The 24164-nt window shown below is 41.5% G+C and overlaps 1 protein-coding gene across 1 annotated transcript in view; it reads left to right on the top strand.

Annotated features, from left to right (window-relative positions):
• Positions 1–916: 916 nt before the first annotated feature.
• LOC103197064 (transformation/transcription domain associated protein) overlaps positions 917–24164 on the top strand; it is a 135490-nt gene continuing 112242 nt past the window's right edge. Inside the window, exons 1-12 of the mRNA XM_042781235.1 lie at positions 917–1016; positions 1437–1486; positions 6336–6446; positions 7468–7572; positions 9270–9353; positions 11602–11658; positions 14058–14183; positions 15668–15745; positions 15957–16045; positions 16890–16986; positions 17862–18000; positions 22489–22567. Of these exons, the coding sequence (XP_042637169.1) occupies positions 917–1016; positions 1437–1486; positions 6336–6446; positions 7468–7572; positions 9270–9353; positions 11602–11658; positions 14058–14183; positions 15668–15745; positions 15957–16045; positions 16890–16986; positions 17862–18000; positions 22489–22567 (1115 nt within the window). The remainder of the gene's footprint in view (positions 1017–1436; positions 1487–6335; positions 6447–7467; positions 7573–9269; positions 9354–11601; positions 11659–14057; positions 14184–15667; positions 15746–15956; positions 16046–16889; positions 16987–17861; positions 18001–22488; positions 22568–24164) is intronic.

Genomic DNA, 24164 nt, shown 5'->3' with positions numbered 1-24164 from the left:
GCTTCCAAGTAGCATTCTGGCTGCGCTTCTTCCAGGACAGATTTGTTAGTTCTCTTAGCATTCTTTGCCAACATCACAACTCAAAAGCATCAACTCTTCTTTGGTCTTCCTTATTCATTGTCCCACTCTCATATGCATATGAGGCGATTGAAAATACCATAGCTTGGGCTAGGTGCATCTCAGTCTTCAAGGAGATATCTTTGCTCTTCAGCACTTGAAAAGAGGTCTCTTGCAACCGATTTGCCCAGTGCAATATGTCTTTTGACGTCTTGACTGCTGCTTCCATTGGTGTTGATTGTAGAACCAAGTAATATAAAGTCTTTGACAACTTCAGTCTTTTCTCCATTTATTGTGATGCTGCTTATTGGTCCAGTTGTGAGGATTTTTGTTTTCTTTACATTGAGGTGTAATCCATACTGCAGACTGTAGTCTTCAATCTTCATCAGTAAGTGTTTCAAGTCATCTTCATTTTCAGCAAGCAGAGTTGTGTCATCTACATATCTCAGGTGGTTAATGAGCCTTCCTCCAATCCTGATGCCATATTCTTCTTCATATAGTCCAGCTTCTTGGATTATTTGCTCATGGCTGTAGAGCCTAAAATATTTACTGTGTGGCTTTTGGAGAAGTTTGCCAACTGCTGGCCTAGGGGAAAGAAGGAAATACGATAGATACGTTTAGAAATTAAATAGACAAAATGAATGTAAGTAAATTTCATTTTCAAAAAAGCACATGGACCAGTGTTGCATCTACATGAATGGAAAAATACTTAGGTTAATGCAGGCATTTAGATAAGATTTTCACAGAGATTGTGAGCTGTGCCCTTGGTAGATTGCTAACCATCTGCTTCTTTTCATAGGCTGGGTGAACTCATGGCCTGATACCATTTTCTTAAGAAACAGACTAGCTCACAAGAAAAATGGCATTTGTTGCAACACAAGGGGCCACGGTGGTTGACCAAACCACACTGATGAAAAAATACCTTCAGTTTGTGGCAGCTCTCACTGATGTAAATACACGTGAGTGAAGTTTTTTGTTTATTTTTGTTATTAAGGACATGTATCAATGTGACTCATTTATCTCAGGTCGAGTGATGTGTGTACTGAGATAAATAGTAATGTTAGCAGTTTCTTTAATTTCCTATTTTCTCTGTCTTGTGTTGAAGCAATATGATGAGCATTACTGGCTGGAGCCCCAAAGAGGCACACGTGTGTGTATGTCCGTGTGAATCTGTGCCTGTCTATGCATGAATACGTGTGTCTGGGAGTGAGAATGTGTGTGAATGTGTGTAGGGAACTAGTTATGTGCTTTCTTTTGGACGATGACAGTCAAACTGATAAGATCTGATTGCTTCCTTTTAAATTATTAAAATCGGTGATTTTTAGAATCTTCTTTAACATAATTTCAGTTACTTAATTGTGTGTTTTTACCATTTACAGCTGATGAAACGAAGCTAAAAATGATGCAAGAAGTTAGTGAAAATTTTGAGGTATGAGCTTTATAGTTTATATTTTTTGAGGTAAATGTAATGTTGACAATGTATTTTCCTTTTGCTGCTTTGTCAGTCTTTTTGTTGATTACTCATAACTCATTGTTTCTATTAATATAGTTTCCCGCATTTCAAAATTGAAATTTGGAAAATTGTACAGCATGTTTTTCTTTCTTTCCTTTAGCAGTGGTGAACCTCAGACTATGTTGAGGAATGTTGGTTTTGTTTTGGTAGCTTAACATTTGTTTGCATTTGTAAAATAAAGTTGCTTTTTGAGACAATGGTCTTGGGATGCACTCAGACTTGCTTTGAGTTTGTTGTGTTCAGATGATAGATGGCAGGTTGTTGGTGGAATGGCTTCTGCTGTTTATAATGGACATGATCAGGAATAAGCAGTTTCTCTCCTTGGGCTTCCCATTCCATAATTCTATTTTGTCTCAGGTTCTGTTCATTTTTCTTTAGTCCTTTTTTATTTATTTTTAGGTGGAATAATTTCTGTTAGTCCTCACTTCCAAGTTCACCATCTCTCCCAGTCTGCTGTTTAGCCTGTCCTTGGATTTTTTATTTCAGTTACTGTGTTTTCAACTCTACAATTTCCACTTGGTTCTTTTTTATGGATTTCATTTATTTGTAGAAGTTTCCTATTTGTTTTTAAATGAAGACTCTTTCCCTTTATTATTATTTCATTGTGATATGGGTGAAAGTTTACAGAGTAAATTCATTTTCCATATAGCAGCCCATAGCACTGATCCCTTTCCAAGCAGTTGACAGTAGTAGCTGGGCACCATCTAGTTCTTCTGGCCTCACGGTCCCGTAGACTGAGGTTAACATGGTCCACTAGTCCCTTAGACTAATTGTTTCCATGCATCTTTGGTTTTCTTCATTCTTCTTTGCTCTGGACAAGGAGAGAGCCTTTTTTTTTCTTTCAATTTTTATCGTGATTTGGGTGAAAGTTTACAGAGCAAATTCATTTTTCATACAGCAGTTCATACACATTTTGTTTCATGGTATTGACTGCAGTCCCTACAGTGTAACAGCTCTCTTCCCACTTCCCCCATAGTTGCCTCTTCCCTGTGTCCTTCTTTCCTCTGCATTCCTGCTCTGTCTCTCTATGCAAATACTGCCCTTCTGTTCTCTCATGATTGGTCATTGTAAGGAGTGTATCTGCCTGGTGTAAATGTTCATCCTATATGCCTGTTTGTTGTTTGTTTGGAAGCCATGGGAGTGAGTTCAATCCCAGACCTAAGCATAACTAGGGGCCATAGTCCTAGGGGTCTCACCAGGCTCTATCAGACCAGTAAACCTGGTCTTTTTTTTTTTTTAATGATTTTTTTTATGATTTATGAGTTTTGTTCCACATTGTTCTCCTACTCTATCCAGGATCTCCTGCACTGATCCCTTTCTGAGTGGGTGGCAGTGGGAGCCAGGCACCATCTAGTTCTTCTGGTCTCATGGCCATATAGGCTGAGGATCGCATCGCATGGTTCTCTAGTCCCTTAGACTAATTGTTTCCATACGTCTTTGGTTTTCTTCATTCTTCTTTCCTCTGGGTGAGGAGAGACCTGTTGTTGCATCTAGATGGCCGCTTGCAAGCTTTTAAGACTCCAGGGCTACTTGCCGTAGTAAGATGTAGGACAATGTTTTTGGGTAGTACGTTATGCCAGTTGAGCTTGATATCCCCTATGACCATCATTGAGCCCACAGGTCCAACTACTTGGTCCCAAAGCGTGGCTGGCTGTGGCCAAGAAGTTATCCTTACTTTGCCCCTTGTTAGTTCTAGTTACATGGACATTCTTAAAGTACATACAAATACGTATGTAGAAATATCATCTGTCAGTCTTACATATGGTCATGGGTATATTCCCTTTTGCCTAGACATACCTGATCATTCAGCCTGTCTACCTATCTTTTTACCTGTAGATCAATGTTGTTGTCATTGGTAATACAGTATTGTACATGTAAAAGGGTTTCTTTGTTATCTGTACCTCCTATGCATCTCTCTGTTTCTTCCTTTTCCCTTAGCATTATTGTTGGTCACTCGCTTATGGTACAATGACTTTTCCTTTGCCCAAATCAGTATTTGTCCTTACCGACCTAGCAGTGTTCCCTTTTTCCCTTCCCATTCTTGATAGCTGACAAAGGAAGCTTCCTTGTGTATGTAATCCTTCCTTGACTTTTTATAATAGTAAGCTAATAAAATAGTTGTCCTTCTATGATAGACTTACTTCACTCAGCATAAGGTCCTCCATCTTCATCCATGTTATGCAGTGTTTCACAGATTCTACATTATTCTTTAGTGTTGCATAGTATTCCATTGTGTGTATGTACCATAGTCCATTTATCCTTTGAATGTGTCTAACAGCTGTTTTAAAGTCTCTGCTAACTGTAAAGTAGGCCTTTCGATAGTCAGTTTCTATTGAGTGTGGGTCCTAGTTTCCTGTTTCTTTGTGTTGTATACTGGGCATATTGTATGAAAGGGTATCTGACTCTTTGTTCTGTTACACATCTGTTAATTTAAAAATTTTTTTTTTTTTTTGCTAGTGGGCGGTCCAGCTGATCTGGAGCTTGTGAGGCTTAGTCTTTCGCTCTGTTGAGGATTTGTGGGAAACCCAAGCTGTTTTCCCAAGTTTCTGTAACCTGGTGGGATTCCACCTGCAAACTCTGATCTCAGCAGAGGTTAAATTTGGGCTTTGTTATGTTAAATTTAGGCCTAGCATAGGCTTTTGTGCAGGGCATGGTCCTTCCTTGGCCAGATGTCTAAGGTATTATCCAGCTGTTAATAGAGGTCTTAGCACTGGCTACACTGAAACCCTAATTCCCAACCATTGCTGGACCTCTAGTATCTCTGTCCATCTTCCGGCCCTGAGGCTGCCCGCTTCTTTTCCTTAGACCTTGAACGTGGTGTTTCATAAAAGTCTTAAGTGTTGGAGGTGAGAGATGACTGAAACACCATTCTTGCCTTCAGGGATTCACAGGCTACTTGGGAAGAGACTTTTAAGCTGTGACACAACTCCTAGGGGCACCCCCATATAGTAGTCTATGAGACGGAGCCTCTGAAGTTGCCTAGATCCCTTGACTCACAAGCTTGTCACTCATAATAGTTCCCTCTGTATGGAGCTGTTTTTTAATATCTTTTACAGCTCATACTTTGTTTTATTTTTTGCCTTTGTGTATTTTTTCTAGAACTGTCTTTTTTTCCTGACTTTTCACATGGATAGTACTCACTTGCCTTACAGGTTGTAGCATAAGCATCACTTGTTCAGGAAAGTGTAGTCTGCCATTGATTCCTGCCAGTAAATTGTGTGCCCTTGTGACACCTTCCCTGAGGCACCAGTACCTCCCTTTATCAAAATACGGCATTTTGTGTGTGTGTGTGTGCGTGCGCGCGTGCGCGCATGTGTGATGACTGTCTTCATCACACTACTGCCTCCCTGCCTCTGAAGGCATGAACTGTGTTGACTCAGCATTTGATCCCCATTGAGCACATGACAGGAGCTCAGTGGACATTGTTTAATGAGTTGGTGAGGCATGAAGAGGGAGGAGGAGACTTGGGTGCTGGATTTGAATCCTGCTTCCAAAATGCATGAACTCTGCCATTTGGCAAGTAGTTTTCACCTCTCTCAGCCTCTTCCTTTTTCTGTGAAATGTAGGCAGTACCTCTCGGGGTTGTGCTCAAGACCATGTAAGAAAGACTAAGTATTTACAAAGCACAAAAGTGTTTGGTAAATAACAGCAGCTAATGCTTACTGAGACCCTCTGGTGGCACGGTAGTTAAAACACTCGGCCACTAACAAAAGGATTGGTGATTCGAGCTTGTCATCTGCTCCGTAGGAGAAAGATGATGATGCAGTGTGCTTCTGTGAAGGTGTGCAGCCTTGGAAACCTTCTGGGGCGGCTCTCCTCTGTCCTCTAGGGGCGCTGTGAGTCAGGATCGATAGACGACAATGGGTTTGGTTTTTGGTCAGCAGTTACTGAACATTTACCATGGACAGTGTTAAGAGCTTTGCATATGTAACTAACGTAAACTTCACAACAGTCCTGTGAGCTGGCTAGCAAATATCAGCCATATTTAACAGATGGGGACCGTGAGGCACAGGAGGATTAAACAACTGCCCCAGGTTACTACTTGCTGAGCGGGACCCAGGTTTCACTAGGGGTCCTTTTTCCATGCTGCCGACTAAACAGTTCTCCATTCTTCTTCCACAGTCGGTGCTGGGTGAATACAGGATACTGTAATCTTAGATTTTTAGACAGGAAAAGGTGTTAGTGTGTTCAGGCTCTTTGTTTTCCAGCTGAAGAGGCTGAGACCTAGAAGCTGAGTGACTTCAGAGGGCTCATTAGCTAGTGGCAGAGCCAGTCTAGAACAGGCGTCAAGTTCAGCATTTTCCACGAACCAAGAACCAGATTCACTGCCACCAAGTCACTGCGACTCTGCGTAAAACTGCCCCGTAGGGTTTCCAAGACTCTTAAGTCTTCAGGGAAGCAGACTGCCTCGTCTTTCTCCCATGAAGTGGCTGGTGGGTTTGAACGACCAACCTTTGGGGTGGCAGCCGAGTGCTTTAACCACTATGGCACTAGAGCTCTCTGTGCTTTCCACAGCATTGGCATTTCCAGTTTGAGCAGTGAATTTTAGCGTTCGGCTGTCTTGAATTGGATTTCAGAAGCAGCACTCATCCTCATTTAATAAAACTACGTTGTCACTCGGGTTAAAACATCTCAAAGTATTAAAAATACTGTTACTCTGCTAAAATGTCTCACGCTTCTTTGAGTTTGTTACACTATGTGACTTGGAAGGGAAAGTGCAGAAACATAACTTAAATGGGGTTTTCTCTTCTTTTTGTGTCATTAGAATGTAACGTCGTCTCCTCAGTATTCTACATTCCTGGAACATATCATCCCTCGATTTCTCACCTTCCTTCAAGATGGAGAAGTGCAGTTTCTCCAGGAGAAACCAGCCCAGGTATCCTGTTCTAAACCTTCAGAGAAAAATAGTCCTGTGGTTGGATTACAAATAGTCATGAATCAAAACAGCTCAAAGAACAACTATGGCTCCACTCTAGGTTTCATGAAAAATATTTTGTAACTTAAGCATACCTTTGTCCAAGACCATTGCCTCCTCGGCTAAATGTCTTGGATTTATTTTATCTGTTGTGTCTCTTTTATAATTTATTTGTACATGTTGACTGATGACATCTGAATGCTGCTTATTACAGACAAATTCAAACAGATACAGAAGAAGGATGAGAAGTTCAGTGACCCACCCTCTTGTACCCATTACCCGACTCTAATCTTACTAATTTTAATTCTTACGATCTGTGGCCAGTTTTGTTTTATTTAGACACCCACACACTTGCCTTGCCTTGACTATTTTAAAGCAGTTCATCATACCTTTTTTAAAATAAATATTTGAGTATGTATCTCTCAGTTTTTTAAAAACATTGCCATAATACCAGCGAAACAGTGTATTGCTAAACAGAGCACTTAAATGTTGTCCCCGGTCAAGATCTTATTATTTAACCTTCATGTTAGTTATTGGCTCTGTAGACAGAATCATGAAAGCTTAGTACAGCTCATGATGTCATTTGTCCTTGAGCCCAAGGTAATTGGAGATATCTGAAGGGAGGAACAGATTAGGAAGAGAGAGCCCAAACTCAGTTCTGTTGGCACTTTGTTATTTTATCTTAAACTAGCTCCATGCCCGGTGTACTTCTGCTGAAAATGTTAATAAGTTATGAAAGAGAAGAGAAATTTGACGTGGTTGATTTGGTAACCAAGTGTAGAAATGCTGAGAGTAATAATTTGTAGCTACATGTTTCAAATTTTGTGTAGATGATTTACAGGACTGTTTTGAAGATAGGGTCCATCTTATATGGTGGCTACCACTGCTGGGTGCAGACTGTGGAAATGCCAAAGAATTAACGTGGAACTTGGTAGTTTCTTATCCTTAAATTTTTTTGTCCCCCCACCCCCCGCCCTGCCAGCAACTGCGGAAGCTAGTACTTGAAATAATTCATAGAATACCTACAAATGAACATCTTCGTCCTCACACAAAAAACGTTCTGTCTGTGATGTTTCGCTTTTTAGAGGTAAGCTCTGGAATGAACTGTCGTTTAGCCATGTGCACACTTGAAATGTTTTTTTTACTGTGAAGCCAGTATTGTACTACTGTTTTCCTTTCACTGAAGTTCTGATATACGTGAGTGAAAGGTTTCTTAATGCCCTCTTCTCCCCACTTCTGTTAAGTCTCTTGACCAAATTACTAAAGACGCTGATGCCATTGAAGATCGGCATTCTGAAGGCGCTGGGTGCTCAGCCATGCACAGTGGTGATCCTGGAAGCTTAGCTGGCCAGTGGTTCTGGGTTTGTGTGTACCAAGCATGATGCTTTACATGTGGTGGTATTGCTAGCTGCTGTTTGAGTTGACCTATGGCTCACGGCGACGCCATATGCAACAGAATTGGACTGTGGTGATTCGTAGGGTCTTCACGGCCTGATTTCCAGTATCAGGTCTCCAGGCCTTCCTAGCTTTTCTTAGTCTGGGAGCACCTCTGAAACACTCAGCATCATAATAATACACAGGCCTCTACTGATTGATGGGTGGTGGCTGTGTATAACGTGCTGCATTGCCTGAGAATTGAACCCAGGTGTCCTGCATGGAAGGGGAGACTTCTCCTGCTGGACCATCACTGCCCCCTTTACACATAAGAGTTTGCCAAATTCTTGGGGTGAGTTAATCTCTACAAGCACTGTTGCCTTTCCTTGCAGCCTTTAGTCTTGATGTGGTCAAGAATTCTGTTAGGTTTCTGTGGGGAGATGTGTGATGGAGGTAGATGACTTGGATTCAGATCTGGCTTTGTTAGCTGTGCCACACTGGTTAAGGTGACTGGCTTCTCTGAGGCTTAGTTTTCTCACAGGCAGAATTTGGATGGCACTGCCCACTCACAGAATACAGTAGTTATATTGTGTCGTTAATGTAACAACAGTAATGTGTGTTTGACATCCATGATACGGTCTGTGAAATAGGATGTTATGTGATGTGGATGTTGTGTGAACACTACATTACAGGCAGTTCCTGGACTATGAATGAGTTCCGTTCCTTTCAGCCAAATTTGTACAGAAGTTGGAAGAGTTACAGATGGTTTGTATCTAATCAGTCAGATGTTTATCTTAGTATATGGTATACCTTTCTGTGCATAAAAACGTGAAAGACTTATTTCCAGATGCATTAAAACTTCCTTACCATCAGAATACACTTATGATGATAATGTTGTAATGTGCATTGCAAAGTAGTGCCTGCTCATTATTACAGACTGTTGTGTGTATCTCAAAATTTTAATATAGTAGGCTTTACGGGGCTTGGGACCATGAACGTACATGCAGTCAGATGTTGCCTGAATGGACATTATGTGGCACATGACTGAACTCATAAAGTGCTTAGCAAACTGTCCAGGACATGGTGGGTGCTAGTAAATGCTGGCTCTTTGGCAGTTTTTTCAATCAAAGAAGTATCAGTTGGTCCACGAAAACCTCAGTTCATATCTGTGGGTGTGTTACTGTAGTAGAAGTTGGTGGTCGATGACATTCAGATGGCACACCAGACCCACGAGGACTTCCTGGCTGGAACAGTTGTGTTCTGTGGTTTAACTTATAGCAGGTCAAGTAGAAGGTGGTTTATAGAAGAGTGTGTATGCAGAAAACCCCTAGAAAATAATAGTCTTTGATCTTTAGATTAAAATAAGTTCTGAGAAGTAACTCTTCTTTAAAATGCCTTTCCTTTTTTTAGACTGAAAATGAAGAAAATGTGCTTATTTGTTTAAGAATCATTATTGAGCTACACAAACAGTTCAGGCCACCAATCACACAAGAAGTAAGTTGTTTATCTTGATATCGTTTTTAAAGTGTGTTGTTAGCAAGTTCCTTGTGCTGTGTAGATTTTTACTTTCTTTTAGAGTTGACTGACGTGCTGGTTTTAACTACTGAAAATGATAGCCTTAGTTAGGGGAAGTTCTTTATGAATTTAGCGGTGACTTTGTTTTTAAATATTTATATTCTTTATTGTTGTAAAAATACAACCACAGAAAACTAAACCCACTGTCATCGAGTTGATTCAGACTCATAGCGACCCTATAGGACAGTAATTGGCCCATAGAGTTTCCAAGGCTGTAAATCTTTATGGGAGCAGACTGCCTGCTCTTTATCCTGTGGAATGGCTGGTGGGTTTGAACTGCTGACCTTTTGGTTAGCAGCCAAATGTGCCCTAACCACAACAGCATTTTTCAGGTGTACACTTAAGTAACATCAGTGGCATGAATCGTGTTGTGCAGCTGTCACCTGTAATTGTCAAATTTTCCAGCACCGTAAATGGAAAGTCACTGCTTCCTACCCAATAAGTGACTTTTTGGGGAATGTGCATGTCAGTATTTTGTTTAATTTGTTCAGTAGTTGAAATGTGTTAGCCAACCAAACCGGTAGTCCATTTGGGTTGTCTTTCAGTTTGGGTATTAATATGGCTGATGTGCGCAGAGAACTCCAGTTGTTCTCTGTTGCATGAGGGTTAAGATGTGGGTTCTGGAGTCTGAGCTGGGTTGAATCTCAGCTCTGCAGTTCAGAAGCTGACACCAGGTAAGCACCTAACTTTTAGAGCCTCAAGCATGAGATGGGGACAGTCATTGTATGTCCTCAGAAGGTTTTTTGAAGAATTAAATATGAAAAGTTAAAATTCTTAGCATAGTAACTGGCAGCTACATAGTAAGCAGTAAGCATACAACGTTAAGTTAACCATGGTTAAGATATGTTCCCTGTAATAAATAGTTACTATAAGTTATTTTGAAGTTAAATGAAAGGTGTAAAGACAAAACTCCCACCACCTTAAAAACAGTGTTTAATGTCTTAGCGATTTCCTTTCTGTTTTCCTACTGTGTGTGTGTATGTTTTCTACATAATTGTGAGGACACTTTATATCCTGATTGTTTATCTTCACATTCTGTGTAAGCATTTTTTCAATTGTAAAATTCTTCATGAAGTTAAGTTTTAGCAAATGTGTTATATTTTAATATGTGTTTTTATTTTTATATGTTTAAGGTGTTTCAGAATTTTTATTTCATGATGATTGCTAAATGTCTTTGCCAGTTTAGTAGGCTAGCTTCATAGAGGTAGAATTATGGAGTCAAAGGTGTTAATTTTTTTTTTTTTTTTACTGCTTTCTTTTAAATAATTATTTTAGTTGAAGGTTTATGCAGTGAATTAAGTTCCCATGTAACAGTTTTTCTACAAATTGTTCCACGCCATTGGTTACAGTTTTCATGATGTGTCAGAATTCTCATTATTTCCTTCTGTTTGTTCTGTTTCCATTGATTAGTTTCCCTGCCCCTCTTTGCCTTCTCATCTTAGATTTTAGGTTAATGTTGACCGTTTGGTCTCATGTAGTTAATTGCTTAAGGGACATGCTACTCATGGGGGATATTGTTTATTTTATACTGTAGTCTGTTGTGTGGCTGCAAGCTGACCTCCAGGAGTGGTTGCAGTTGTAGGTTAAAGGATATCTGAGGGCAGTAGTCTCAGGGCCTCTTCCAGTCTCTGTCAGTTTAGTAAGTCTGGTCCTTTTTAGGAATTTGAGTTTTGTTCTAGGCTTTTCTCCCATTCTGTTGTGTCTGTGGTTAGAACATGTGGTAGTGGTAGTTAACCACTATCTAGTTCTTCCAGTCTCAGGTTAGAAGAGGCCATGCATGAGGGAGGGGAGTTAATATGATGCTCTTGAGACACATGGTTCATTTGATTTCCAGATGTTGGCCATTTCAGGTTCCTTCAGCAGTTTGATAGTCGGCTTTCCATGGCACCCTCTCCAGTGTTGTGCATGATGAGTTTGTGAAAGGCAAAAAGAGGCATTTTTGTTTTAGTCCTTTGCTCTTTTAGAATTAGAAACGTGTTTTCTATTTATCAGTCATTTATATTTTTTTGTTTATATCCATTGCCCACTTGTATTTTGAGCCTAATGTTTTCCTTACCTGTTTTACAAGTTCTTACTTATTAAGACTGTTAATGTGTTTATTTATTATAAGCATTTTCAGAAGATAAATACCTTCCTGCAATGAAAGTATCTTTTTTTTTTTCCTCAGATTCATCATTTTTTGGATTTTGTGAAACAAATTTACAAGGAGCTTCCAAAAGTAGTGGTATGTTTTTTCATTACTTTTATTACTTTGTCTTTGCAAAGGGAATTTGGAACAGTTGGATTGAAGGAATAGTTGGGGGGCGGGGATGCTAACTTCGCAATAGGAAATACCGTTGTGTGCTATCGAGTCAATTCTGACTCCTAGCCTAGTGACCCTACAGTGCTGGACAGAGTAGCACCGCCCCATGAGGTTTCCTAGGCTGACATTTCATGGGAGGAGATCTCCGGGTCTTTTCTCTCTCAGAGCAGCAGGTAGGTTCACACCACTGACCGAGACTTAACCATTGCACTGTTGGGAAATGTTAGTGATAGCCGAAGGCTAGGTTGATAGATAAATCAACCATTTTTCACTGGGAGCTCTGGTGGTGCAGTGCCTAAGGCATGTGACTGCTAACCAGAAGGCTGGCGGTTCAAACCCACCAGCCACTTCTCGGAAGGAAGGTTGGGTAATCTACTTCTGTAGAGATGCCGCCCGGGAAACCCAAGGGGAGGGTTCACTGTGAGTCAGATCTGACTCGACGGCAGTGCATTTGGTTTTGGTTTTGGTTTTGGTTTCACTATTTGGCTTAAACACTTTATGATTTTTTTTTTATTAAACATAGAAGAGCAGTGTATTTTTATTGAGAAATTTTGGGAAAACAACAAAGTCAGCCATAAATCTCTCACTTGTGAGCAACCATTGATGTTGACGTTTTGTCTTGTTTTTCACTTGGTGCTTTTTAAAGATGGTTGGGTGCAGTCTTGAAGCCTTTTGAGAAGGTGTATCTATTTTCAGTATCTTTTTGTACCATTCTATTTGTTTTCTGTATTGTTAAGAATTCTTGGCAAGCCATGCCAATGATGATAAAGTGTGTGAAGCAGAGGGTAAAAGTCCACCTTCATCTTTGTTAGAAGGTGTTGCTGTTGATGATTTGGATTGTGCTTTCCAAGACTTTTGTTCTGGGATCATGATTCTTTTTTTTTTTTAACTAACTTTAAAATGCAGTTTACTTTTTATTTTATTGTGGTAAAAATACACCCACTAAGACAGTCACCAACATGACCTCCACATGTACAGCTCAGGGACACTGGCGACATTTTTCTTGTTGTGTCACCATAATTGGTATCCTTTTCCAAAGGATTCTACCACCATTAGCATAAACTCAGTGCCCCTCAAGCAAAAGCTTCCCTTTCCCCCCTCCTACCCCTGGTAATCATTAATAATCTTTGGTTTCCATATAATTTTTAATGCTGTGTTTTACCTGTTTAGCAATTATCCCTTCACTCCCCTCCCCTCCCTGGTAACCACCAAAGAAAGTTTCCTTCCATATATAAACTTTTCCTTGACTTTTTACAATATGGACTAATACAGTATTTGTCCTTCTGTGATTGACTGATTTCACGCAGCGTCATGTCCTCCCAGTTCATCCATGTTGCTGTGGTCTGTGGATTCTATGTTGTTATTCACTGCTGGCGTCATGATTCTTAATGGCCCTGTAATCTCCTGTCACTCGTGTGTCCCTTGCCTGTTGCCTTGTTGCTGATTTTGCTGGTTTTCGGTTTTTCAGTCTCACAAATGCCACCTCAGCAAAAATCATTGCTTAAATTTATGTGCCAAACAAACTTCTGGGCTTATTTCAAATTTAAATTTTTTTTTTTTTTTTTTTTTTATTAGGATTTGGGTGAAGATTTCAAATTTAAAATTTTTTAAACTAACCTTTTTTCGTATTTTTAAGGATTTTAATCTGCTAAGAATGTAGAAAACTTTAATTACTTTCTGAGTTAGCATATCATGTCACCTGCCGTTTCTCTCCAAGCTCTGGAGGCTGGTTTTGGTAAGAAGCTGTGTTGTTTAATGTGAAGCTCATATTCATTTGAGAACTAAGGATGACCGTGAGGGTCTGGCTTTTAAAACATCTCTATGCTCTGCCTCTGTTCCTGTGACTGGTCTCTGTTTAGGAGACTGTTTGAAAAGTTAATGGGACCAACCCCTAGTTTCCACCCTTGGAGGAGTGGTCTCTGCCTCCCTGAGGTGTGGTAATGAAATGTGGGTTTAGAGCTAATTTTTTTAATTAGCCAGAAAAGAGTAGGAAAGTTTGGCACAGGATTTTTTTTTTTTTTTCTTTTGGAGGTAGGGAACATTGTCTCCATCCTGTCATTTTTTTCATGGAGTAAAGTGAGCATTTCATGTTTATTGATTTTAGACAGCTCTAAGGCTGTAGACTTGACTTTAGGGGACTGGGAAGTGAATGCATTACCCCAAATATGGAGTTAGTGCAATAGAAACACGCTGAACGTAAGGGTTTGTTACAGCTCTGGTGGTGCATGTTTAAGGAACTCTGAGCCCACCAATCTTCAGGTCTGTTAGGAAGGAATATTGTATCTGACTCTGGGAAAATGTTGTCTGTTCCTTTTATGTAGAACCGCTACTTTGAGAACCCTCAGGTGATCTCAGAGAACACAGTTCCAGCACCGGAAATGGTTGGTATGATAACCACCATTGCAGTGAAAGTCAATCCCGAGCGTGAGGACAGCGAGACGAGAACGGTGCGTCGTCGTGTTTGTCCCTCTCTCGTGTACTTTTATCTCTCTCTCCTGTGCTTGATATAGGAGGTGCTGATTTTTCTGGATGTCTTAAGTTTTTTTAAAACATTTAGGGACATTTAAAAGAAACAAAAACACAGCAATGTATGCATGAGAGAAAATCAGTGATTCTGCTGGGCAGCCCGGGAGTTGTGATGGTGAGATGTCAGCAACCATTGGGGCAAGGATAGGAAGATGAGCTGTGGTGGAAGTCCAGACTAACCTTTTGGAAAGAGCTCCCGACCAGGTGGAGGGAGAACATTGGTTGCATTCTTAGCTCGGAGTCTTTGAACCTCAATACAATTTTTTCCCCTGGGGGAGGGTTATTGTTGAAAACACGCACAGCACAGCATACACCCATTCAACAGCATCTCCGTGTACAATTCAGTGGTACCAATGACATTCTTCGAATTGTGGGGCCATTCTCACCCTCTTTCTCTAAATTATTCCTCCTCCGTTAACATGAGCTCACTGCCTCAGTTTCTTACATAACCTTTAGAATTGCTGTTGCCAGTTTGATCCCATATAAAAACCAAAACCAAACTCATTGCCATCGAGTTGAATCTGACTCATAGTGACCCCCTTGGGGTTTCCGAGGCAGTAAATCTTTATGAAAGTAGATAGCCCAGTCTTCCTTCTGCTGGAGTGGCTGGTGGGTTTGAACTACCAACCTTTTGGTTAGCAATCAAATGCCTTGGTCACTATGCCACCATAGCTCCTTTGATCCCATATAGATAGTTCTTTAAGAGCACAATGCTCAGGAGAGGTGTGATGAAGTCCTTTAAAACACTGTATAAATTTGTATTTTGGTGCCTGAGACCATAGGCTTCGGGGGCAGAGAGCTGTGGAGTGGTGCCAGTCCCCCGACTCCGGTTCTCTGTAGGAAAGCTGATGCACGTCAGGCTGCCCTTACTTCTTCTCTCAGTGTCTGAAAAGCCTGTCTCGTGGGACCTCGTTAGGGTAATGCTTGTTCAGCAGTGTCTGCCACGTAGGTAACATGTTGGAAGCATTTGCTCATACTTTACTTTTGTGACTTTCGAGTTAAAAATATTTTGTCTGCCCTTGTTTTACTGAAATGGTTCTGCAGTATATTTCTATTTGTGCTGTGAGTAAACAAGAAATTAGATTTTGAATAAACCTTCTAATAAAGATGCTGTGTAAATTTGTGCTTTCTGCTGTTCTTTTCAGTAAGTATTACTGAAAATTTCTCAGGTGATTTGAGTCACTAAATTTGGACAGATTTTCCTAAGTGATTATGTTGGAAAACAGGAAAACTTTTGATTAAATTGTAGTTCTATGTACTTCGTTTTCAAAATCGTTTGGCTCGCTCTTCTCAGATGTTGACAAAGTTGTGTTGCAGTTTCGCTTTGTTTCAGTGTGGTTGTGCTTAGTGGTGGGATAGTGGTTTGGACATTGCAGGGATAACCAGCGTCTGTCTGTCTTCACAGCATTCCATCATTCCCAGAGGGTCGCTGTCTCTGAAAGTGTTGGCAGAGTTGCCTATTATTGTTGTTTTAATGTATCAGGTATGTGTTTTGCTTATTACTTTCTTGGGGTTTTAATAAAGCTTTTTATTTTATGACAAAATTCACGTCTGATTTTCTGTGGCAGATAGACGTGTATGATGAGATGTGTCTGCTAACTCTTGTAGTGAGCCTGGTAGTTTCTTTCACGAGCCCTTGTATTTTGTTGTAGCCAACTATGAAAGCATGAAACTCTTGATGTGTTTGCTTTTAGCTCTACAAGGTGAACATCCACAATGTTGTTGCGGAATTTGTGCCTCTGATCATGAATACCATCGCCATTCAGGTATCTGCACAAGCCAGGTGAGATTTCTCAGGACGGTGACGTAGTCGGCTGCCCTGGTGTGTCATCTCCAAGTAAACACGTACTTGCTGTTGTCTTTCTTAAGACGTGAAAGTTATAGGTGATACAGTTTTTGTAAAAATCTGCATTTTTTATGTTTCAGGCTTGTTTTTTAATGATGATAGTTTTAATTGTGAAAAAGTGAGAGAATGTATCGGTTTTTTGGTATCTTAGAAATTTAGAAATGGCATCAGACATTATTATATTCACTTAGCGCTATAGGATATCTGAGACTTTCTTACCATTAAGCCTTTGTGCCTGCTGTTGCTTTTAGCTAGAATGCTCTTCTCTGCCTTCATTCGCCCTCACCTGTCACCCCAGGTCTCTGAGTAGGCCACTGTGCATCCTTGGAAGCCTCTCAGTGAAGCTTCTTGTCAAACTTCAGGAGGTTGCTTCTGAGGCCTTTATCCCTGACTCTCCTAAATTGCAGCCTATCAGGCTCTGAGTCATTTGAGGGCACCAGCTGAGGAGGGATCATCACCAACCCCTGACACGTAGCAGGGCATCTCGCATTGAGCTTAAACTCCTTGCTGGATGAGTGTACCAGTCTAGCCTTGGCTTTCTGGAATTTACTTGACCACTGCTATGGAATGGTTAGAACTATATGGCTTACGCCTTCTAAGCCTCTCATGTTCTTAGGAACTGCCTACCAGTCAGTGTAAGTGGCTTACTGCTGCTGCTGTGGTACTCTGGTCTGTGTAGAAATCGAACTTTGGGGCTTGTTCCGTAGTCTTTATTTTATATTAACTTGAACTAAATCGTTGAGAGCTAATATTTTGTATATTTTATTTAATTCTCGTTTAGGCAACATAAGCTTTATAACAAGGAGTTATATGCTGACTTCATTGCTGCTCAGATCAAAACATTGTCGTTTTTAGCTTACATCATCAGAATTTACCAGGTAAATTCATTGGCTTTTAAGTTTACTGAGATAATGTTTATAAATAATCAAATTCTCTTTTTGTATGAGTACAGTTCTTTGATTTGACAACTGTTTTCCAGTTAGGTAACTACCAACACATTCAACTGTAGAACGTTTCCATCACCCCACAAAGTTCCCTTGCATGCATTTGTAGTCCGTCTTCTCCTATTGACAAACAAAATGAACGAACATACCCATTGCCATTGAGTTGATCCCAACTCGTAGCAACTCAGTGTAGCAGTACCTTATAGGGGTTCTAAGGCTGTGATCTTTACAGGAGTGGGTTGCCAGGTGTTTGTCCTGTGGAGCTGTTGGTGGGTTCGACCAATGAACTTTGGGTCAGTAGCTGAGTGCTTAAACACTGTCCCACCAGGGCACCTTCTCCTGCTGGTCCCTGGCAGTCACTGATTTTTCTTCTGGTCCCACGATTAGATCTTTTGGTGAATCGACTATAAGTGTGTCTGGTGTCATTTACCACTTCCATCGGTGGGCCGGGTCAGTAAAAAGTATTTACTCAAAAAGTTTATTTGCGTTTATACTCCCCCCCCACACACACACACCAAGCAATAAAGTAATACCTGGTCACTGTTAAAAGTTGGGAGAATGCACAGACATTCAAAGACAATGTGCATAATCCTGCCATGTGAAAGTTAAGTGCTACCTAGGCTGGTATGTGTCCCTCTAGGTCTCTTGAAACCTTTTTGGATGTTGCTTGTTTAGTAGGTCTATTATGTCAATGAAGGTGCTTTGTGCCACATTTGGTCTTAGTTGAATTTTTAAAAAGCGTCTAAACTATGAATTCTTCTTAACATCCACTGGTTAACATCACAGTTGTTTAATTCTCACTTTTGTAGGAGCTGGTAACCAAGTACTCTCAGCAGATGGTGAAAGGGATGTTACAGTTACTCTCAAATTGCCCAGCGGAGACGGCCCACCTCAGAAAGGAGCTTCTGATTGCTGCGAAGCACATCCTCACGACAGAGCTAAGAAACCGTATGTGGTCTGGTCTTGAATGGCTGCCCAGTCCTCTTGCTGTCTTGTGCGGGGTGAGGGTAGATTGGCTGACGTTCCCTGGTGTGCTGTGTCTTTAGCTCCCATGGGTGTTTCAACTGCACATGGACTTCACCTACCTACTGCTCTCTTTCTGCCTGCTTCCCTCTCTCTCTGCCACTTTTTCCCTGGCACCAGGGTTCTCCTGTGTCTTCTTTCAATCTCGTGATTGACAGGATCAGTTCCTTACTGTAGCTTACATTCTGAATGTTTTTTGGTATTTTGTGCCTTTGACTGGGTACCTTTGAAATGGCAAACAGCCTTCTGCTTACTCGCTCCCAGCCAGCAGTCTTCCGAAGTTGAGGGAGAAATGTTTTTTTCTCTCTGCACTGTGAAAATGATGAATTGCCTCTCTCTACGCTCAAGGCTGATACTTGGTTTCGTTGGTCTGTACTGGGAAATACTTTTCCTGTTGAACATACCTAAAACATTAAGTTGAAGTTTTGGTCTAGTTTGGAGCTAGAATTTCCCCCAGTAAATTTCAGTATCAAATACTTCATTTATCACTGGTTTGTAACTTAGTGGAGTGAGGCTTCCTTATGTAATTTCTAATGTGAGAGGAAGAGTGTAATTAAGTGCATACCCGTGAATTAATACAGTTGTTGTGAGGGCCATCAAATCAGTTCCAACTTAGGCCCTATCACATGGGGTCACTGTAACTGCCCCATAGGGTTTTTTAGGCTGTCATCTTTATGGGGACGGATCACCAGAGCGGCTGGGTGTGCTCAAATGGCCAGCCTTTTGGTTAACAGCTAGGTACTTTCAACTGTTGTGCCACCAGTTAACTCAGTAAAACTAAGATATTTTTGTGTTGTTAAAATATAAATTACAGAGTGATTATTGCATGTAGACAGAACTGAAAGGAATATAAACCAAAACCAAACTCGTGCCATCAAGTTGATTGAAAATCATAGTGACCCCTTTTGAGTTTTTGAGGTGGTAAATCTTTACAGAAATAGATTGCCATTCTTCCTTCCGTGGAGTGGCTGGTGGATTTGAACCGCCAGCCTCCTGGCTAGCAGTCAGATGCCTTAGGCACTATGCCACCAGAGCTGTTTTGAAAGGAATATAGAACATTTTAAAACTTTCAGTGAAATGTAACATATATAGCAAAGTGCAGGAAAGAAAGGTGAGCACAAAAACTTACAGGGCAGACACGTGCATTAGCTCCTCTAGGCTCTGAGAAGGTCCGTGATGCCTTCCGGATCACAGTCTCCACACACCTTGAGTTCACTGCTGTTCGACTTAATGTTTCTTTTGCTTTTTTATGCATTCGTATCACAACAGAAGAATTCTAAATGGAATATTTTAAATTATACTTGTACTGAAGTGGATGATGGATGAGTTAGCCCCAATGCCTTTCTCAGATTACCTTTGCATTCTTCTGCCACATAAGGATTTTGGAGCTGTGTACCAGATTTCAAGGACCTCTAGTGGCGCTGTGGTTAAAGCATTGGGCTGCTAACCAAAAGCTTGGAGGATTGAACCACCAGCTGGGGTGCATGGGAGAAAAATGAGGCAGTCTGCTTCTGCAAAGATTGACAGCCTTGAGAACTCTATGGGGCAGTTCTGCTCTGTGTTGTAGTGCCGCTATGAGGTGGAATTGACTCGGCGGCTGTGGGTTTGGTTTGGTTTTGGATACCACATTTCTACTTGTCAAAGTGCTGGCAAATTAAAAAACTTTGTCATGATTCCCAGATAATTTCTGTTCATCACTGCATAGTTTGACCCTCTATTTTGAGGCCATAAAGCTGGATTTCAGTCTTTGCTAACACCTGTTCCTTAATATTGGGTGGATTCTCAACTTGCTAGTCTGCACAGTTCGATCACATTGGAGTAGTTGAATTCAGCCTTAGAGGCTTCTGGTGGTTAACCACTTCACTGGCTGGCTTTTTCAACAAGGTATTATCAAACAAAAACCAAACTTGTTGCCATGGAGTTGGATCTGACTCATAGCGACCCCTCCTTGGATTTCTGACGCAGTATCACAATGGAAATAGATTGCCCAGTCTTCCTTCTGAGGAAGGTGGTTTGAACCACCAGCCTTCTGGTTAGCAGTCAGATGCCTTAGGCACTACGCCACCAGAGCTCCCAACAAGGTATTACAGGATACTTTATTTTGAAGCCTGCAGTAATTCCTAGGATTTAAACAGATAACAGCATCACATTTTACAATTTCTTTTTTTTTTTAATGGAAAAGGAACATTGGGTCATGAAGGTCTGGAAATCAGTGCTGCTTCCTTTCCTTGTACTTTATTCTCATGTCCCCTGCCCCTCCAGCTTTTGGCATCTGAGCCCTTTGCTGCTGCTGCTTCCTTCCGCTTCGTTGGGGCCAGTCTAGGCACCTGCCCTCCTCAGACTTCAGAAAGGACTACTTGTTGCTTCTTTCCCTTGGTATCTCTTCCGTGGTGCCTTGTGTTGGTAATTAACCAGGAAGGTACATTGTGCCTTCTAGTATTTACATTTCTTTGATGCCTTTGACCTTCAGTAGATGTTTGCTGGTGAAGGTCCATCCTGATCTATTGAAGCTGGCTATATGTCAGGCTTGTTCCTGAATCTAGATGTCTGCAAAAAGGACATGGGGGCGGTGTCTTCTGACCTCTTCTAACGTCACAAGAGGAGACAGGAACACCATCGACTGCCCAAGGCTTATTCCTATGAGGCTAGACTTGCCACCACTATCCAGCCTTTTTACCAAAACTTCCCACCAGCTTTCCTCCCATGACATTCTACTTCTCTGCTGGGTTTGATAATTCATTGCAGTGGCCACACAGAATTCACAGATAATACTCAGGATTTTGGGGTTTATTAGGGAAGTAACAGGTTACTACTATTCAGGTTTAGGAATGCTCTCAAGATAAAGTTCTTTAATCAGGACAGTCTTCCTGCTGCTATGCCCTTAGGCATGTCTCTCTGGCCCTTGGCCTTTTGGCCTGGTCTCTACCCTGCTCAGGTAAGCGTTACAGAGCTCTTTTAGCTCTGCTGATAAGGGCATCTATGTGCACCCCACTCCACCAGCAAGCCTCTTGCCCAAAGGTGCTCAGCTTTCTTGTTCCATGGGCCGGCAAGCCCACTGCTCTGTCTCTTGATTTCTCAGCCGATCATCTCTGCTGTCTCTCTGCCAAGGAGATCCAGCGCAGGGATCTCAGGTCCAGGGATGTGCTCCATTCCTCCTCTGGTTCTTCTCTCTTGATGGCAGTGAGATCCCCTTTTCTGCCTCTTGTGTTTTTGTTATGTGCCGTCGAGTCGGCCCCGACTCATAGCGACCCCTCCTTGGGTTTCTGAGGCAGTATCACTACAGAAGTAGGATTGCCCAGCCTTCCTTCTGAGGAGTGGCTGGTGGGTTTGAACCGCCAGCCTTCTGGTTAGCAGTCAAGTGTCTTAGGCACTATGCTACATTTTAAGCCTAGCAGGATGACAAACCTAACCAATGCTCACATTAGAATTCCATACACCTTATTTGCATGGCTCACCCAGTAATCTGGTAGGAGTCACAAAGACAGGGTAGGAAAGCCATACCAACTAATTTAGTGCACCACGATGTCCTTCTGGATGTTTGTGGTCCAGGTAACCTAAGGGGAATGTGGAGTTAGAGCCCTGGAAAATGGATCTTTCCCCCATTTGTCTACTTATCTCACACATATCTCCTAAAATGTGAAGTTTCTACAAGTGGCTACCTGCTGTTTCTACCACAGTTAGGCCTTTACAGAAGGAGGAAAGAGGTTTGGTGATGGTCTCAACTATAGGATTAGAGGGAGAGAGGACTTCCAGTGAGCTTCTCTTTACCCTTTTCCAGGGAATTGGGAACCATAATCCAGGATCCATACTTAGGAGAACATTGAAATATTTCCCAAATCTTTGTGATGTATATGAAAAATACCCTGTTTCTCTGTAATGGTTAACTATAAACAACAACAAATCCATTCCCATCAAGTTGATTCTGATTCATAGTGACCTTACTGGACAGAGTAGAACTGCCCCATGGAATAGGGCTTAACTACTGCATCTCCAGTGCTCCTTTAAGAAATAGGACTTCAGGGCATAGAGATAGGAGTATTTAGGAGATAGTACCCCCTTCTGCAGAGAGGTCTAGGTAGCAGTGGCAGCTCTTAAGGACGATGGAAATTCGTCATAATATGGCTTCAGTAGGTACTGGGGAGGTGGATTCTCTGATGGGCACAAAGTTTACTTTTTCTTCGTTCCTTGTCTGATGCTGGGTGTGATCCCAGCTGTATCTTCGACAGCAGGTGGCTTGTGTGAACCCGCAGAGCCCAGGTGCTAGACTAAAACAGTACGTGCCCTTTTCCTGTCTTCTCTTGTTTCAAACCTGGATCGCCTGACTGCACACTGTCCACTGTGAAAGCACTATTAAGTAATTTACTATGTAAATGTTTTTGTTGGTAATATGTACAATGCATATCTATATTCTAGAGTTCATTCCTTGCATGGACAAGCTGTTCGATGAATCCATACTAATTGGTTCAGGATATACTGCTCGGGAAACTCTAAGGTATGAGATTAAACTCATGATACCAGTTAATTATATGCCAATGACAGCAGTTACTGGCAGTTTATGTTTATGAGTGTTTCAACAAATGTTGGCCCTTGGGGCTTTACTCACCCACTGGATTGATAATTGCAGGAATTTTTAAAAAGGCTTAGCTTAATTTTGTGTGTCTTACCTTAAAGGGAAAAGTGAAAATTGTTGTCTTGATTTAAATTGAAAGTAAAACTTTATCTATAGACATTAGCTTTTTTGCTTTCTGTATAGCAAATGAATCTTTTTGTTATAAGAGAATATTTGATGAGTTATCAAGAAGAAACGAGAAGAAGACCTTACAGTTTTGCACAAAGAGATCGAGTGACATGGCTAATATTTTAAAATGGTGCATTTTTTTTCCTTGTTTTGTTTCTTATACTTTTAAAAAAAGTAGTGAGTGTGCTTACTATTTTTAAGGGAGAAAATGAACATTTTATTTTTTACATTGTAAAATAAATCAACATTAATTTTTTGCTTCTAATAAGGGGAGCATGATCATTGGAAAAATATACAAAGTACTTTGATATGATGTAGGCTTTTTCACTATTTCCTGTATAATCATTATACATATTAAATAAGGTAATCTTTGTAACTTGGGGTTGAACCTGACTGGAACTGGACATTAGATCATGTAACTCCTGCTTAAAAAGCCTCCACTGGCTTCCTCTTGCCAGACTCTTGAGCATGGTACACAGGTCCCAGTGTGATTGGACCCTGCCCATTTGTCTAGCATTTTGTGTTACTCTCTTGCACTGACCTGTTTTAGACGCATCGGCATCTTTAGCTCCTCTCAGTTAACCTGCCTTGGATGTGATGGCCTCAGCAGCATTCCTCACTGATGTGCCTCAGGCATGCTGGCTTCTGTAGCTCCCCTCACTTGACCTGCCTTAGACATGCTGGCCTCTGCAGCTCCCCTTACTTTACCTGTCTTGGGCATGCTGACCTCTGCAGCTCCCCTCATTTGACCTGCCTCAGATACAGGGCACTAGCCTCTGTAGCTCCTCTCATTTGAACTGTCTTGGGCACGTGGGCCTCTGCCACTCCTCTTAGTGCCCTGACTCAGATGTGCTGGCTTCTGTAGCTCCCCTCACTTGACTTGCCTCGGACATGCTGGCTGCTGCAGCTCCCCTCACCTGAACTGTCTTGAGTTTGCTGTCCTCTGCGACTCCCCTCATTTGACCTATCTCAGGTGTGTTCTCCTCTGTAGCTGCCTTTACTGACCTGTCTCTGTGACACTGGCCTCTGTAGCTCCTCTCACCAACCTGCCTCAGATGTGCTAGCCCCTGTGCCTCCCCTCATTCACGTATTGGGCAGGGTGCCCTCTGGAGCTTCCCTCACTTGACCTGCCTTGGATATGTTGGCCTGTCTAGCTCCCTTCACTGATTTGCCTTGGCACGCTGCACTCTGCTGTTCCTGTTCCTTGTTTGCTTCAGCCATCTTCTACCTCTGGGCCTTTGTCCTTCCTATTTCTTCAACCTAGAGATTTATGTCCCTTTGTCTCATGATCCCTTTTTATCTGTAGGGTCTGAGTTTCACTGTCACCTCAGAGGGGCATACCCTGGCACCC

Source organism: Orycteropus afer, unplaced genomic scaffold (assembly GCF_000298275.1).
Source record: "Orycteropus afer afer isolate SDZICR_OR568_19922 unplaced genomic scaffold, OryAfe1.0 scaffold00006, whole genome shotgun sequence".
Classification (NCBI taxonomy): Eukaryota; Metazoa; Chordata; class Mammalia; order Tubulidentata; family Orycteropodidae; genus Orycteropus; species Orycteropus afer.
The sequence above is the reverse complement of the archived record's forward strand: the minus strand, read 5'-3'. Positions and strand labels throughout refer to the sequence as shown.